Below are 18,636 nucleotides of genomic sequence, written 5' to 3'. Positions count from 1 at the left end.
CTATGATAGGCTACGAATTCCAAATAGGTGGGTAGCTGACTAATGTTAGCTAGGCTCGGGGTTAGGGTTAAGGTTAGGGTTAAGTTTAGGAGTTAGGTTAAAGGGTTAAGGTTGGGGTTAGGGTTAGGTGAAGGGCTAGCTAAAAGGGTTAAAGTTAGGGTTAAGGGAAGAGTTAGCTAACATGCTAAGTAGTTGCAAAGTAGCTAAAAAATTGTAAGTAGTTGAAAAGTTGCTAATTAGCTAAAATGCTAAAGTTGTCAATGATGAGATTCAAACTTGCAACCTTTGGGTTGCTAGACATTCGCGTTATACTCCCACACGTCCACCGCGACCAATTCCCATACTTTTCTTTAGGTCTTATTTATGGTACCATACAAAACCTAACATAGCATACTAATATCAGTGTTCCGGATTTACAGTGGGGAAAAAAAGTATTTAGTCAGCCACCAATTGTGCAAGTTCTCACACTTAAAATGATGAGAGAGGCCTGTAATTTTCATCATAGGTACACGTCAACTATGACAGACAAAATGAGAAAAAAAAATCCAGAAAATCACATTGTAGGATTTTTAATGAATTTATTTGCAAATTATGGTGGAAAATAAGTATTTGGTCAATAACAAAAGTTTCTCAATACTTTGTTATATACCCTTTGTTGGCAATGACACAGGTCAAACGTTTTCTGTAAGTCTTCACAAGGTTTTCACACACTGTTGCTGGTATTTTGGCCCATTCCTCCATGCAGATCTCCTCTAGAGTGATGTTTTGGGGCTGTTGCTGGGCAACACGGACTTTCAACTCCCTCCAAAGATTTTCTATGGGGTTGAGATCTGGAGACTGGCTAGGCCACTCCAGGACCTTGAAATGCTTCTTACGAAGCCCCTCCTTCGTTGCCCGGGCGGCGTGTTTGGGATCATTGTCATGCTGAAAGACCTAGCCACGTTTCATCTTCAATACCCTTGCTGATGGAAGGAGGTTTTCACTCAAAATCTCACGATACATGGCCCCATTCATTCTTTCCTTTACACGGATCAGTCGTCCTGGTCCCTTTGCAGAAAAACAGCCCCAAAGCATGATGTTTCCACCCCCATGCTTCACAGTAGGTATGGTGTTCTTTGGATGCAACTCAGCATTCTTTGTCCTCCAAACACGACAAGTTGAGTTTTTACCAAAAAGTTATATTTTGGTTCCATCTGACCATATGACATTCTCCCAATCCTCTTCTGGATCATCCAAATGCACTCTAGCAAACTTCAGACGGGCCTGGACATGTACTGGCTTAAGCAGGGGGACACGTCTGGGTCTGCAGGATTTGAGTCCCTGGCAGCGTAGTGTGTTACTGATAGTAGGCTTTGTTACTTTGGTCCCAGCTCTCTGCAGGTCATTCACTAGGTCCCCCCGTGTGGTTCTGGGATTTTTGCTCACCGTTCTTGTGATCATTTTGACCCCACGGGGTGAGATCTTGCGTGGAGCCCCAGATCGAGGGAGATTATCAGTGGTCTTGTATGTCTTCCATTTCCTAATAATTGCTCCCACAGTTGATTTCTTCAAACCAAGCTGCTTACCTATTGCAGATTCAGTCTTCCCAGCCTGGTGCAGGTCTACAATTTTGTTTCTGGTGTCCTTTGACAGCTCTTTGGTCTTGGCCATAGTGAAGTTTGGAGTGTGACTGTTTGAGGTTGTGGACAGGTGTCTTTTATACTGATAACAAGTTCAAACAGGTGCCATTAATACAGGTAACGAGTGGAGGACAGAGGAGCCTCTTAAAGAAGAAGTTACAGGTCTGTGAGAGCCAGACATCTTGCTTGTTTGTAGGTGACCAAATACTTATTTTCCACCATAATTTGCAAATAAATTCATTAAAAATCCTACAATGTGATTTTCTGGATTTTTTTTTCTCAACTTGTATGTCATAGTTGACGTGTACCTATGATGAAAATTACAGGCCTCTCTCATCTTTTTAAGTGGGAGAACTTGCACAATTGGTGGCTGACTAAATACTTTTTCCCCCCACTGTATGTTGACTATGTAACGTCTAGTCTATCAGACCGAGCTGGTCATACTTGAGCTGGTGATAGGAGACTCTTGAAATGTGTTCTTGAAATGTACAACTTGTAATCATTTTGGGGACCATTGATGTTTACAGGAAAAGCGTCTGAGGGACAGAAATACTGAGACAGAGGAGAGTCTGCAGAAGCGTCTGGCGGCAGCACGGGTTGACATGGAGCTCAGTAGGTTCCCCGCACTGTCCCATGTAGACATGGCCATACTACAAATGTTTGGAGATGGATGGAACAAATAATTATCTGCGCTATGCCTTTAACAAAGTGATTTCATAATTAATTTACCACTCTCCTATTTTAGGCAACGAGCCAGGAGTGTTTGACATGCTTATTGTCAATGATGACTTAGAGGAGGCATATGAGAAGTTGCAAAGTGTTCTTATTGAGGTGAGGCTGAAGAGAGGATGGTTGTCTGCATGTAGTATGGGGACAAAGTATAATTCTCTAAATGTCAGTCAGTCGGTAGCAGTGGAGGCTGCTGAGGGGAGGACGGCTCATAATAATGGCTGGAACGGAGTTAATGGAATGGTATCAAACACATGGAAACCACGTGTTTGATGTAGATGATATCAATCCACCTATTCCACTCCAGCCATTACCATGAGCCAGTCCTCCACAATTAAGGTGCCACCAATCTCCTGTGGTCGGCAGTAGGTGTTGAGCCATATTTATGTGATGGGTTTGTAACTAAACTCGATATTCTTATATTTGTCTCAACAGGAAATAACGAAAGTTCAGTCGACCAAGAAAGAAAGATGCAATTCGTAAGAAGCTATTTGTTATTATGCATATCACAGCCACACATTTTTCTATAGAAAAGTAGTTAGTTCAATTGAGAACCAGCTTTCACTATTCAATGTAAAGTATAGCTTTTCACACTCTTAATGATTTTCACTCTTTCATTTTATTCAATCCTCCTCTCCCTCTCCACCAGTGTTATGTCAGGACCCAGGCCTGTTGTCATAAGCGGCCCCTCAGGGGCAGGGAAGAGCACCCTGCTGAAGAGGCTACTGAAGGACTACAAGGGAGTCTTCGGCTTCAGCGTGTCACGTACGTGTTGTGTCACCAGACGCAGTTTCCAGCAGTAGGGCAGCGGTATCTATCCCAACTGCCTCAGCCTTATCTAACCACAGGCTACTTTTCATAGGAAGTAGGGTGTGACTGGACCACGAGGAAGACCACTGAACACAAAAGAAACCGCATGCAGTTAGGGTTGTCTTGCATTGCATTGAGAGGTTGAGGTTATTGATATCATTCTGTATCACATGATCACAGAATAGGATGGATGTTGAATTGATGCTCACTGAATGTGTCCTTACAGATACAACACGGGACCCACGTCCAGGAGAGATAGATGGCAAAGGTACAGTAAAATATTCTCACTCAAAAACACAGATCATGTCAGTAAACCCAGAAAGATATCGGTGGCGCCCAAAATGAAGCTTCCATCTTTAGTAAGAAATGCCTACGTATGGATTGGAATTCAATATGTGTTACATTTTTACATTTTAGTCATTTAGCAGGCGCTCTTATCCAGAGGTAGGTACAGTGGGGAAAAAAAGTATTTAGTCAGCCACCAATTGTGCAAGTTCTCCCACTTAAAAAGATGAGAGAGGCCTGTAATTTTCATCATAGGTACACCTCAACTATGACAGACAAAATGAGAAAAAAAAATCCAGAAAATCACATTGTAGGATTTTTTAGGAATTTATTGGCAAATGATGGTGGAAAATAAGTATTTGGTCAATAACAAAAGTTTCTCAATACTTTGTTATATACCCTTTGTTGGCAATGTCACAGGTCAAACGTTTTCTGTAAGTCTTCACAAGGTTTTCACACACTGTTGCTTGTATTTTGGCCCATTCCTCCATGCAGATCTCCTCTAGAGCAGTGATGTTTTGGGGCTGTCGCTGGGCAACACAGACTTTCAACTCCCTCCAAAGATGTTCTATGGGGTTGAGATCTGGAGACTGGCTAGGCAACTCCAGGACCTTGAAATGCTTCTTACGAAGCCACTCCTTCGTTGCCCGGGCAGTGTGTTTGTGATCATTGTCATGCTGAAAGACCCAGACACGTTTCATCTTCAATGCCCTTGCTGATGGAAGGAGGTTTTCACTCAAAATCTCACGATACATGGCCCCATTCATTCTTTCCTTTACACGGATCAGTCGTCCTGGTCCCTTTGCAGAAAAACAGCCCAAAAGCATGATGTTTCGACCCCCATGCTTCACAGTAGGTATGGTGTTCTTTGGATGCAACTCAGCATTCTTTTTCCTCCAAACATGACGAGTTGAGTTTTTACCAAAAAGTTATATTTTGGTTTCATCTGACCATATGACATTCTCCCAATCCTCTTCTGGATCATCCAAATGCACTTCAGACGGGCCTGGACATGTACTGGCTTAAGCAGGGGGGACACGTCTTGCACTGCAGGATTTGAGTCCCTGGCGGCGTAGTGTGTTACTGATGGTAGGCTTTGTTACTTTGGTCCCAGCTCTCTGCAGGTCATTCACTAGGTCCCCCCGTGTGGTTCTGGGATTTTTGCTCACCGTTCTTGTGATCATTTTGACCCCACGGGGTGAGATCTTGCGTGGAGCCCCAGATTGAGGGAGATTATCAGTGGTCTTGTATGTCTTCCATTTCCTAATAATTGCTCCCACAGTTGATTTCCTCAAACCAAGCTGCTTACCTATTGCAGATTCAGTCTTCCCAGCCTGGTGCAAGTCTACAATTTTGTTTCTGGTGTCCTTTGACAGCTCTTTGGTCTTGGCCATTGTGGAGTTTGGAGTGTGACTGTTTGAGGTTGTGGACAGGTGTCTTTTATACTGATAACAAGTTCAAACAGGTGCCATTAATACAGGTAACGAGTGGAGGACAGAGGAGCCTCTTAAAGAAGAAGTTACAGGTCTGTGAGAGCCAGAAATCTTGCTTGTTTGTAGGTGACCAAATACTTATTTTCCACCATAATTTGCAAATAAATTCATTAAAAATCCTACAATGGGATTTTCTGGATTTTTTTTTCTCAATTTGTCTGTCATAGTTGACGTGTACCTATGATGAAAATTACAGGCCTCTCTCATCTTTTTAAGTGGGAGAACTTGCACAATTGGTGGCTGACTAAATACTTTTTTTCCCCACTGTAGGTGGGACAACCACATCACAGTCATAATATAGTCAGTACATTTTTCCTCAATAAAGTAGCTATCAGCAAAGTCAAATCTAGTAAGGTAGGGGAGTCAACTGCGAGTGTTAGTTCACAAAAGGCATCACTTTACTATTTTGGCGGGGGGGTCAGGGTGAGGAGGAGGAGGAGGTGTGGGGGGTGCGGTGGAATTATTTAAGGGTGTTTTCAAATATAGTCCTCTTAAAAATATATATATATCTCAGTCCTCTTTAAAGTGAACTCTAGGGTAAAAAAAAGAAAGAAAAAGAACTCAGTCCTCTTTGTGTTCACACTGCCCTTGCCTTTGAATGAGGACAACTCTTTTGCCAGTTCACTTCACCTAGTTTGTGGACCGAGTCCTTTTTGCATTCACATTGCTATGCTTAGAAAGGAACCAAGATCTTTTTCCAACATGAACTCTGGGTTTTTACAAAGTGCAGGACAAGCCATTCAATCAGAATGTGTTATGGACAGCTAGATATACTGTACCTACTTACATTTTGGAAGCTAATAGATTGAATTTAATTAAAGTATGAGACATAATAATTGTAATCAGAAGATACAATTAAGATGTACATTTGATTGCTAACAGAATAAATAGCAATGGAATAAATGCAGAATAAATAATGCTGAAAGTTAAATTGTGCACCCAAGGTAGGCTACTGCCCCTTTAAGAGCTAGAATAAATGTTGTACCCTTTGTTTTGATTCATAACAAATAGGTTGTTGTCTTCTCACACTATTCAAACCCCACAATCAATGAACAGCTTGTGAAGCTCTCTTAGCCTATAGATCACATATTGCTAACAAATAATGTGAACTAAAAACTTTTGGAATTTCTGTGCATCCTTGACAATCACTAATCAATATCCAAAAACAGCACAATTGTTTTCCCGCGAACCTGCACACCATCATCTTCTCTCTTTTGTGGCACCAATGTGAGGGGTTATGTCAGGGGAAACGGTCTTGGAGTAGTCTAGTGTGTGGTGCGGGAATAGTGACAAGCGAACCTGGGGAGCTTTGTGTTCACATTGCCCTAAAAAAGGGAAATATACCCTAAGATACTTTTTGAAGAGGTAGGGTTTCAGATGTTTTCGGAAGATGGACAGGGACTCTGCTGTCCTAGCTTCAGGGGGAAGCTGGTTCCACCATTGCGGTGCAAGGACAGAGAAGAGCTTGGACTGGGCTGAGTGTAGGGGTGGGAGGGCCAAGAGACCAGCGGTGGAAGAACGAAGTGCTCGGGTTGGGGTGTAGGGTTTGAGCATAGTCTGAAGGTAGAGATGGGCAGTTCCTCTTGCTGCTCCGTAGGTTTGTACTGTAGTCTTGTAGTGGCAGTGCCATGACAACCTGGTCTCAGAGTAAAATGTATTATATTTAAAAAAAATCCACGCCACTCCATTTAGAATGATATGTTACTTTAGGTTACATTAGCCTAAATATGTAATAGCAGTCGTACAATATAATATGAATTGTAGGACGTATAGTATCCTACATCTTGACAGTTTAGTATGATATGCTACTTTTGACTGCTTTAGCATGATATACTGGGGCCCCTCAGGGGTGCGTGCTTAGTCCCCTCCTGTACTCCCTGTTCACCCATGACTGCGTGCCCAAACACGACTCCAACACCATCATTAAGTTTGTTGATGACACAACAGTGGTAGGCCTGATCACCGACAACGATGAGACAGCCTATAGGGAGGAGGTCAGAGATCTGGCAGTGTGGTGCCAGTACAACAACCTCTCCCTCAATGGAGCTGATCGTTAACCCCCCCCGTTTATTATCTATGCATAGTCACTTTACCCCTACCTACATGTACAAATTACCTCGACTAACCTGTACCCCCGCACATTGACTTGGTGCCAGTACCCCCTGTATATAGCCTCGTTATTGTTATTTTATTGTTACATATTTCTATTGTTTATTTTTTTTACTTTAGTTTATTTAGTAAATATTTTCTTAACTCTATTTCTTGAACTGCATTGTTGGTTAAGGGCTTGTAAGTAAGCATTTCATGGTAATGTCTACACCTTTTGTATTCGGCGCATGTGACAAATAAAATTTGATAGGGTACATTTACATTTTAGTAGACGCTCTTATCCAGTGAGTGCATACATTTTTTTTTATATATAGAAAAAAATATATATTCATACTGGCCCCCTGTGGGAATCGAACCCACAACCCTGGCGTTGCAAACGCCATGCTCTACCAACTGAGCTACATCCCTGCCGGCCATTCCCTCCCCTACCCTGGACGACGCTAGGCCAATTGTGCGCCGCCCCATGGGTCTCCCGGCTACGACAGAGCCTGGATTCGAACCAGGATCTCTAGTGGCACAGACCACTGCGCCACTCAGGAGATACGGGAGGTTAGGGGTTAATGTTAGGGTTAGGAGTTAGGTTATAGGGTGTCATGACGTGACTTTCATTATTGTGATGACAATTATTTATCTAATAATTACCTACTATGTTTAATTGTTACTAGATTAAATAAATCATGTCACAATTAACTCAATAGGAATTTGGGGCACCACGCGAAAAGTTGTTTAATGAGTTACCGCTTCCCGAATTAACTCTAAAGAGATCTAGATATCGCTTATCATTTCACAGTCATTTATTAATCCTTTACCTCATATCAGTCTCATTCTGAAAGTCGTAGGCTCTTTAAGTCTGCACGAACCCGGGTCTTACTGATCATTCTGTACCACAAAAAATTATTTTTTATTTATTTACTAATTTAAAATGATAACACAAGATACAAACATGTACACAGTATAGGTAGGGATTAGAAACATAATACAATGAAAACGGGTCCCTAGCGGACTAACACAATATGACACTTGTTACAAAAGATGGCGAGCTAAAGGGAGAGAGAGAGAGAGAGAGAGAGAGAGAGAGAGAGAGAGAGAGAGAGAGAGAGAGAGAGAGAGAGAGAGAGAGAGAGAGAGAGAGAGAGAGAGAGAGAGAGAGAGAGAGAGAGAGAGAGAAAACACTTGGAAACACATGGACCTATGCTCACAGTAATCCTAATACTTTGCCCCGAACTGCCGCCCGTTTGGGAAGAAAAGTAATGCATGTATTTACGTGTTGGGGGTCTTCGTCGTGTATCTCTGTTGGACCCAGGCCTTCGTGGGAAGGGGTCGATTGGGCCTTCTCTTTCGGATGGCCTTTTAGCTGTAAGGCTCAGATTGTCCGCAAGAGGTCACAATGTCCTTCTTCTTAGTTGTCTGTTTACTTTCACTCGTTCTGGAAGTGGTCTTCTGAGGACGGCTAATCCACCGTGTCGATGATCCCCTGTGGGGTGATGAGAGCAGTGTAGTTGAGGATGGCTTGAAGAGAGTAACAGGATGGTCCCACTTAAATTCACCTTCTTAGATACAGTACTTAGAACAGCTACTCAGCCGTAACATTGATTGTTAGTGGAGGCAACTTTGTCGTCTTCACCTCGTGTTGATTTTCAGGGTCGGGACCAATATGGACAAAAGCTGCAGCTTGAGGTCCGTCTAGTCTGATCTGATAATTCTTATCTCAATCTTTTATGCACTCTGGTAAAGAGGGGTGTTTCCGTCATACTGACACGCTCTCTGAGCTCCCTCGGGCATGGCTAGTTTCGAGACAAAAGTATTATCATCACTATGATTTTGTTAATAATAATAATAATAATAATATGCCATTTAGCAGACGCTTTTATCCAAAGCGACTTACAGTCATGCGTGCATACATTTTTGTGTATGGGTGGTCCCGGGGATCGAACCCACTACCTTGGCGTTACAAGCGCCGTGCTCTACAGAAGCTAAAATCACATCCATATCTTCATGAAAACATTGTCTTCCTCCTTGATATTTTCTACACAAGGTAAAGGATGTATACCTGATATCCACAGTGTAAAAGCTCTTCAAGTCACAATGTTTTCCTTATAACGCCTTTATACCATTTTTAATGACATCACAAAATAGACATTCATTTTCCATATTCCATTTCTCATCATTCCCAACATTTGGATGTTGAAATATACTGTCCCAATGTTCATTGTTGGATGTTTAAGTTTTTGGGCGGCAAAAAGTCTCTGAAACAAAGGCTTTTCTTTCACCATACTAGAATGCCAGAGACAGATTATCCTCTCTAATTTATGGCAGTATTAAGGTGTCAAGACCACACCTGTGGGTAAGAGGGTCTGGTTGTTGTCAGCCATTTCACTTTATAAAGCCACCCAACCACCCTGACTAGCCACTCTCCTTTTGTTTTTGCCTTAAGTAACCTACTGTCACACCGAACATAACATATCATACTAATTTAAGTGTCCCAGATTTATGTTGGCCAATGTAATGTAACCGAACGTAAAGTAACATACAGTATCATACTAAATGGAACGGCACACATTTTTGTAAAATATAATACGTTTTGCTCTGAGACCTGGCTGGCCATGTTGAGTGTGGTGGAAGCTTCCTGCTCACAATTGTAATATTTCTGCATAGACTATTGCTGTTCAGACGACAGCTGACTGAAGAGCTAAAAGTTATGTGTTTTCTATCTTAAATAAGTATACGTAAAGACTGGAGACAATGTTAAACCTTTTACTGCAGTGGGCTAAATCAGGGTCACACAGAGTGCTTCTTGGTAGTCTTAAACAAATCTACTTTGAAACAAAATATACACCTCACACACATGGTTATGGCCTTAAAAAAAGAAGACACCTGTACATTATTAGAAACAAAGGTGCTATCTAGAACCTAAAATGGTTATTCGGCTGTCCCCAAAGGATAACACTTTGAATAACTATTTTTGGTTCCAGGTAGAACCCTTTTGGTTTCCATGTAGAGGGTTCTACATGGAACCCAAAAGGGTTCCATGTAGAACCAAAAAGGGTTCTCCTATGGGGACAGTCGTAGAACCCTTTTTTCTAAGAGTGTACCATGTCAGATATAGAGTTGAAATGTATTCAATTTTGAGTTTGCGTCCCAATATTACAATTTATATACATCACAGAAGACTGAAAAATATAAAAACCATTTGACATAGAAACACCAGATTTTCTGCAATTAAAAAAAAGTAATGTTTATTAATGAATTATGAAATTATGAAAACATTTAATAACGTTCCACTCATGAGGCCACTAGGTCATTTGACTGCAAGAAAGGGCTACAGATAATGCATGTATTTGCATGACATATTACAGAGATAATGTACAGTAGAGTATCCAGTCATTTGTGTTGACTAGACTCATGGCTTTTGAGCCATTATATACATTTTTCTAGATTTTTTGAAATTCTTACATTTAGCCTAATATATATATATATATATATATATATATATATATATATATATATATATATATATATATATATATATATTAAACCTACTACTTCCAGCTTTTCTGTACCTATGGACCTCCATCACTACCTTGTTGCCCTCTTTTGTTTTTGTTCCAACACAACCTTCACACCACCTCTTCACCTACACGCCCCAGCCTATTCCATTCCTACTGACACTGAAGCTCCAATGCTTCTTACTCCCAAGTGAACTGCACCAGTGGCTCTCCAAAGATCCCCCTAGAAGATACAGCGATAAACATTATTTCTTGTGTCTTTTTTTGTTTTCTCCATAGGCCTGTTCTGTCTGCCTATGCTTCTGGGGGCTACCTTACTGCCCCTAGCAGACGTCCTATCGTCTGTTTCATCTGCAGGTGTAGCTATCTCCTATTCATTTTGTATTCATTCGAACCAATTCTAAATGCGATTCATAAAAACATTGCTAAGAGAGAGTGATGGGGGTTACTTTCATCTTCCCAGTATAGAGTGACCAAACTAAACAATACCAAGGGCATACTAGTTATGGTAAATAGACTACATCTAATATTTTCACGAATACAAATGCCAGTTTGCACTTTGGGGTAAAAAGCTTTTGAAAATAGCCCCCTGTGATTCCTCAGTAGTGGATACCCTCTCCTGACCCCCCCAAAAAATAAGTATTCACACCCATAAAATGTCTGTTATGTACCCACCATTAGCATCACAGCATTTTGTTGAAATTGATAGGCTTCATAGTACTGTCATTTGTTTAATATTTTATATACTCCAGTTCAGTAATATTAATTGAAAGTATGGATCATAGCTGCTAGTACAGTCTGGTCCTGTTGTCAAGGCAGATATCGTTAGGACTATTCTATTAATTTTATCAATATACCTGTGTGATTTCCTACGACTTATGCAATAATAGTTTTTGAGGAAGATCGCTGTTTGATGTATTCTGTTTCCCCCCAGGAATGTGGATAATGGAGAGAGTTAAGGCTTGATGTCTTGTTTAGTTAAGCTCTAGTTTTATATATTTAGATGTTTTAAATAACGCAGTAACTGCACCACCACGACTATGACCTTTGCTGGATTAAGTCTGATGTGATAGTTCATTAGTCTATTAGTTTGAGTTTTTATGTATAATTTTGTAGTTACAAACCATTGCTATGACCTTCATAGAGAGCATTTTCACCTTTATTTACATCTATTGCAATCCTCTCTTTTCCCAGTGAGACATCTATCTTTTACCAGGACATATTTGAATGTGCTGGAATTCCTTCTCAATCTGAACACACCTGTCATGTTGTAATGCTAATGAGTATGTGTTGATATGAGTTGCTGTAGGTTCATTATGAGCATTGTTGTCCCTGTTGAAGTGATCGTGACAAGGTTGTCCTGTGTTTCCTACAGACTTCCCCCCACTGTATTAGATCCACTGTGACTGTGATGTTGTGAAGGAATAATATAATCCCAATGTAGGGGCCAGTAATGTGTTAGTTTGATGTGTGCCCTGTACACCCTCTCTCTTACTAAACTGATGTTGTGAAGGAATAATATAATCCCAATGTAGGGGACAGTAATGTGTTAGTTTGATGTGTGCCCTGTACACCCTCTCTCTTACTAAACTGATGTTGTGAAGGAATAATATAATCCCAATGTAGGGGCCCGTAATGTGTTAGTTTGATGTGTGCCCTGTACACCCTCTCTCTTACTAAACTGATGTTGTGAAGGAATAATATAATCCCAATGTAGGGGACAGTAATGTGTTAGTTTGATGTGTGCCCTGTACACCCTCTCTCTTACTAAACTGATGTTGTGAAGGAATAATATAATCCCAATGTAGGGGACAGTAATGTGTTAGTTTGATGTGTGCCCTGTACACCCTCTCTCTTACTGTTCTATACTGTACTGTGTTCTATACTGTATATATATTGTTCCTCTTGCACCCAGACCTTGGTAAAAAAAAAAGAACAGCGTGTCTTTTTTGCCCATTTCTAATCACCTTCCACCTTTCATACTTGGGGGTCATTCATTGTGTGAATTGCTTGTAGTGACGTCAGTGTTAATTTCCCTAATTGCTTGTAGTGATGTGAAATTAAATGTCCCTATCTACCCATACTTATCCTTGCATTCTTTGTATATCACTCTTTTTTAGTGCCTGAATACTAATCATTATAAATGTATTGTACCCTGTGAATTTACCCATGATTAATTTGAGAGAACTCCATCCAGCCTGACTGATCATTAACTGCTTCTTCATCTCTCCTGTCTGTTTCAAGATTACCACTTCACAAACAGGGAGGCTATGCAGGAGGATATTGACACGGGAGAATTCATTGAGACTGATGAGTTTTCTGGCAACCTGTATGGAACAAGGTAGAGTACATTTTCTGAACTTTTTGTTGGCACCAAAATGTCTTACAGTATGAAACGGTGATAATCAGTGATATCATTTTCTAGTTTGTTCAGTGGACTCGTGGATGCAATGAATAAATATTGCTATGTTGTTTGTTTTCTCCACAGTAAGTGTGCTGTACAGGACGTGAGGGCCAAGGGCCTCATTTGCATCTTGGATGTGGATATCGCGGGAGTGAGGCACATCAAGGAGTCTGATCTGGACCCCATCTATGTTTCTATCCAGCCCCCCTCCATTGAGGTCCTGGTAAGAGTCCACAACCATACATTGCACAGCGATCTTCTACTGCAAGATTCCGCAACAGGCGACACATTCGGCCCACAAGCAATATTTTTTTGCCCCCCAAAGTTTTAAAGTTATAAAATATAAAAAATCTGTTGTTGGAAAAAGGATACTGTAAAATCACCAGAAATTCAGCTAATGATTTTAATTTATAAAATCTGTTCCCAACTATCCCCATGGAGAAAAATAAAGACATATTTGATTGTGTCTCAATGTACTCAAGGTATTAAATGATTATGTTATTGTGAAATACATAATACATTTGAGATTATTTGTGGCCCATTTGTTGTGTACAAATTATTAGGGGTTCACAGCGAAGCTCCAGCATAGATTGGCAACTTTTTTTCAAATTTGGCACACAGAAACTAGAGGCCATGAGTAACTTGGTCAAGGAGAATGGCACTGATTGGCTTATAGGTATCGCTGTTGTAAGAAGTCTTACTTAAACCCTTATATCCGCCTCCCCATTTGACCTGAAACTTTGTATGTAGGTGTCTTTCCTCATGCTGAACAAATTTGCCTCAAGGACCCATAAGGTCCGTCGTAATAGATATTCCTCCATCTTGGACATTTTGGAAAACCTTTGAAAAATGTATTCTCATGAACCATAAGTCCAAATTACACCAAATTCGGTATGAAGGCCCATGGTATTTTGAGAAAAGCTAAGGGATTGGCGGAGTTATTGATAAATCAGGAAATCTGATTTTACGTCTCCAATTAAATCCTTTGTAAATCCACTTCACAATAGCCCATCAACTTGAAACTTTTTAGTGTCATCAAAGACATTACCATGATGAACCAGGTTAAGTTTGGCATTGATATCTTACAAAATAAGTAAACGGTTTACAATTCACTTGTTTGACTATGTAACGCTAATGCTTAAAATAATCCAAAGAAAACTACTTCTCATGGACTAAAAGTCGGATTCAATCCAAATTTGGTCTTTGGACTCATTACAATAGTCCCTAAAGAGTCTGAGAAACTAACTCTGCTGCATTCAAAGATGGCCACACTATACCAGTAGATGCATATTATTAGCACATATGCTTATGATAAAAATACCTAAACCATCTTCTTCTCATGAACTATAAATCAGATTGAATCCAGATCTGGTATATAGACTCAATTAATTAGCCTATAATGAATTGTAGAATGAATAGTTGCTGCATTCAAAGTCAACCATGATACACCACTAGATAGCACCATATCACAAAAGGGCTATAAAACTGAACCGATGGACATGGGGCCATGTTATGTAAACCTTATGTAGAGTGCCTTCCATGCTTTCAGAAAGTATTCATACCCCTTGACTTATTCCACATTTTGTTTTGTTACAGCCTGAATTCAAAATTGATTAAATTCATTATTTTCTCCCAACCATCTTCACACAATACCCCATAATGATAAAGTGAAAACATGTTTTATGAAAGTTTTGCAAATGTATTGAAAAGGAAATACAGAAATATTTAATTTAAAAATGAAATATATAAATATTTTATTTACATAAGAATTCACACCCCTGAGACAATACTTTGTAGAAGCACCTTTGGCACCGATTACAGCAGTGAGTCTTTCTGGGTAAGTCTCTAAGAGCTTCAATAAATTCACTTCAATAAATTTTAATAGAAAGTTAGCAAAAATAGATAAGATCTTACTACCATGGAAAGGAAAATACCTGTCAATTTGTGGAAAAATCACCCTGATTAACTCTTTAGTATTATCCCAGTTTACCTATTTGCTTATGGTCTTGCCTACGCCTAGCAAACAGTTTTTTAAATTATATGAGAAAAAAATATTCAATTTTATTTGGAACGGCAAGCCAGACAAAATTAAAAGAGCATATTTATATAATGAATATGAATTCGGAGGACAGAAATTATTAAATATTAAAGCATTAGACCTATCACTAAAATCTTCAGTCATACAAAAGTTATACTTAAATCCGAACTGGTTCTCAAGCAAATTAGTAAGATTGTCTCACCCACTGTTCAAGAAAGGCCTTTTTCCCTTTATTCAGATTACAACCTCTCACTTTCAGTTATTTGAAAAGGAAATAATCTCCCAAATGTCACTATTTCTAAAACAAGCCATAGAAAGTTGGTTGCAATTTCAATTTAATCCTCCAGAAACGACAGAACAAATAATGCAACAAATATTGTGGTTAAATTCAAATATACTAATTGACAAAAAACCTTTATTTTTTGACAGAATGTTTAAAAAAGGTATAATCTTCGTAAATGATATCATCGGTAGGACTGGTGGAGTTATGTCGCACATGCAGCTAACAAAAACATATGGAAATGTCTGCTCTACCCAAAATTACAACCAAATAATTGCAGCCTTACCGCAAAAGTGGAAGAGGAAAGTTGAAGGGGGAGAAAGTAAGGAACTTGTCTGTCGGCCTTGCATTAAAGAACATAATTGGTTAAGGAAAACTGTGATAAATAAAAAAGTATATCAGTTTCACTTAAGGACCAAAGGATTGACAGCCGTCCCATATAGATTGCAAAATAGTTGGGAAGAGATCTTTGACGTACCGATCCCATGGCATAGTGTTTATGAACTGACACGCAAAACGACACCGGATTCAAAAATTAGAATCTTTCAATTTAAATTATTATATAAAATTCTTGCTACCAATAGAATGTTATTTATATGGGGGATACAATCTTCCCAGCTCTGCAGATTTTGCTGTGAAGAGATAGAATCATTAGATCATTTGTTTTGGTTCTGTCCATTTGTAGCTTGTTTTTGGACACAGGTCCAGGAATGGCTAAAGGATTGCAATATTTACCTGGAACTAACCTTGCAGATAGCATTACTGGGTGATCTGAAAAGTCATAGTCAATCAATCAATAATATAATAATACTTTTAGCAAAAATGTTTATTTTTAATTCACAATCTGTAGAAGCAAGGAATAGAAAGGTTCAGAACTTTTGTAAAACATCACAGTACGGTTGAAATATATATGGCAAATAGAAATCCTATATGGATGGTGTTAAGAGATAGATGGGAGGTATTGAATAGAGTTGAAGGATGGGACTAATAACAAATAACAACAAATAATAACAAAGATAGCTAATAATGTAAGCATACTGTGTCCATAATAAGTATATAGGTTGTATGTTGGGAGCTTTTGGGAAAGAGCACAGTTAGAAAGATATGGCATTTAGAAGCAAACCGGATGGACATCATGAAAATGATCGGAGAGGTTGAGAGTAGAAGAAGTTCAGGAGCAAAAAAATAAATAAATATATATATATATATATATATATATATATAGATATAGAATTATTGTAAAATTAACTCTGTCCATAAGGTGTAGATAGTAAGTATAGACCGGAAGTAGAGGCCTGGGCGTTGTTGTTCACTAATTTACTCCAAGTAGGGAAAGGATGGTGGGGTTGAAAAGTAATAAAGGGGAATATATATATAAAAAATAAAAATAAACATGGGGGATTGGAAGTGATGCAGACAATTACATTGATAGAAGATGCAATCTATCTGCAATATTAAGCTGATCCACCAGACACAAAAAAAAAAAAAAAAAAAAAAAGTCTCTAAGAGCTTTCTACACCTGGATTGTGCAAATTGGTTGTTGATTATTGCTAGACAACCATTTTCAGGTCTTACCTTAGATTCTTAAGTAGATTTAAGTCAAAACTGTAACTTGGCCACTTAGGAACATTCACTGTCTTCTTGGTAAGCAACTCCAGTGTAGATTTGGCCTTGTGTTTTAGATTATTGTCCTGCTGAAAGGTGAATTCATCTCCCAGTGTCTGGTGGAAAGCAGACTGAAACAGGTTTTCCTCTAGGATTTTGCCTGTGCTTAGATCCATTCCGTTTCTTTTTATCCTGAAAAACTCCCCATTCCTTCATGATTACAAGCATACCCATAACATGATAAAGCCACCACTATGCTTGAAAATATGGAGAGTGGTACTCAGTAATGTGTTGTATTGGATTTGCCCCAAACATGACACCTTGTATTCAGGACAAAAAGTGAATTGATCTGCCACATTGTTAGCAATTTTACTTTACTGCCTTGATGCAAAGAGGATGCATGTTTTGGAATATGTTTTATTCTGTACAGGTTTCCTTCTTTTCACTCTGTCAATTAGATTAATATTGTGGAGTAACTACAATGTTGCTAATCCATCCTCAGTTTTCTCATATCACAGCCATTAAACTCTGTAACTGTTTTAAAGTCACCATTGGCCTCATGGTGAAATCCCTGAGCGGTTTCCTTCCTCTCCGGCAACTGAGGACGCCTGTATCAATGTAGTGACTGGGTGCATTGATGCACCATTCAAAGTGTAATTAATAACTTCACCACGGTCAAAGGGATATTCAATGTCTGCTTTTATTTTTATTTTTACCCATCTACCAATAGGTGCCCTTTGCGAGGCATTGGAAAACCTCCCTGGTCTTTGTGGTTGAATATGTGTTTGAAATTCACTGCTCGACTGAAGGACCTTACAGTTAATTGTATGTGTGGGGTACATAGATGAGGTAGTCATTCAAATATCATGTTAAACACTATTATTGCATGCAGAGTGAGTCCATGCAACTTATTATGTGACTTGTTAAGCAAATTCTTTCTCCTGAATTTCTTTAGGCTTGCCATAACAAAGGGGTTGGATACTTATTGACTCAAGACATTTCAGCATTTCATTTTGAATTAAATTAAATTAAAATTAAATTAAATGTCGAAAAACATAATTCCACTTTGACATTATGGGGTATTGTGTGTATGCCAGTGATATTCAATTCAGGCTCTAACACATATATTTTTTTTTATGTCAAGGAGTGTGAATACTTTCTGAATGTCCTTGGAAGCTGTGTGAATATAAAGTCACTGCAACCTTAGATGGCTGCACCAGACCAGATGGTGGCACTATAGATGTCATTGGCACCAGAGGACACTAGAGCAATAACTGTTGATCAACTGGACTTTGTCTCATGTAAATTCATGTTAGATTTAGATTATGCAGACAAATAATGTGAAATATCATGATTAATATATCTGTATAATCACCTATTGTTACATTTACACTTTAGTAGATGCTCTTATCCAGAGTAACTTGCAGGAGTGTTTAGGGTTCAGTGCCTTGTTGCACATCAAAATATTTTTCACGTAGTCAGCTCAGGGATTCGAAGCAGCGACCTTTCAGTTACTGGCCCAACGTTCTTAACCGTTAGGCTACCTTCTGCCCTATGAATCATTTACACTAACAAGACTAAACTTAACTTGTGTCATCCTTGTGGTATTGAGAGATAAACATGGTAATGTTTTCACTGATTGCACATAAAGGAAGATAGTTCCTACATGATAGAGTGCTTGCTTTGTTATCCAACTGATCTTGTGTTCTTTCTGTCATCCTGTGAACCCCGTTCATTGCTGCTATATTTATAAGTATG

At 39.2% G+C, this 18,636-nt stretch overlaps 1 protein-coding gene across 2 annotated transcripts in view; it reads left to right on the top strand.

Annotated features, from left to right (window-relative positions):
- The window catches only part of LOC121576546 (guanylate kinase-like), a 40,492-nt gene that overhangs the window by 11,551 nt on the left and 10,305 nt on the right, over nucleotides 1-18,636 (top strand). The window contains exons 6-13 of one of the 2 annotated variants that reach the window (XM_041889775.2): nucleotides 2,147-2,231; nucleotides 2,365-2,450; nucleotides 2,784-2,827; nucleotides 2,998-3,113; nucleotides 3,385-3,426; nucleotides 10,831-10,908; nucleotides 12,796-12,892; nucleotides 13,040-13,178. In XM_041889775.2, coding sequence (XP_041745709.2) covers nucleotides 2,147-2,231; nucleotides 2,365-2,450; nucleotides 2,784-2,827; nucleotides 2,998-3,113; nucleotides 3,385-3,426; nucleotides 10,831-10,908; nucleotides 12,796-12,892; nucleotides 13,040-13,178 — 687 coding nt within the window. The remainder of the gene's footprint in view (nucleotides 1-2,146; nucleotides 2,232-2,364; nucleotides 2,451-2,783; nucleotides 2,828-2,997; nucleotides 3,114-3,384; nucleotides 3,427-10,830; nucleotides 10,909-12,795; nucleotides 12,893-13,039; nucleotides 13,179-18,636) is intronic. The other variant, XM_041889777.2, reaches the window with a different exon arrangement.

This window comes from Coregonus clupeaformis, chromosome 11, assembly GCF_020615455.1.
Source record: "Coregonus clupeaformis isolate EN_2021a chromosome 11, ASM2061545v1, whole genome shotgun sequence".
Lineage (NCBI taxonomy): Eukaryota > Metazoa > Chordata > Actinopteri > Salmoniformes > Salmonidae > Coregonus > Coregonus clupeaformis.
Note: the sequence above shows the minus strand (reverse complement) of the source record. Positions and strands in the feature narration are given on the sequence as shown.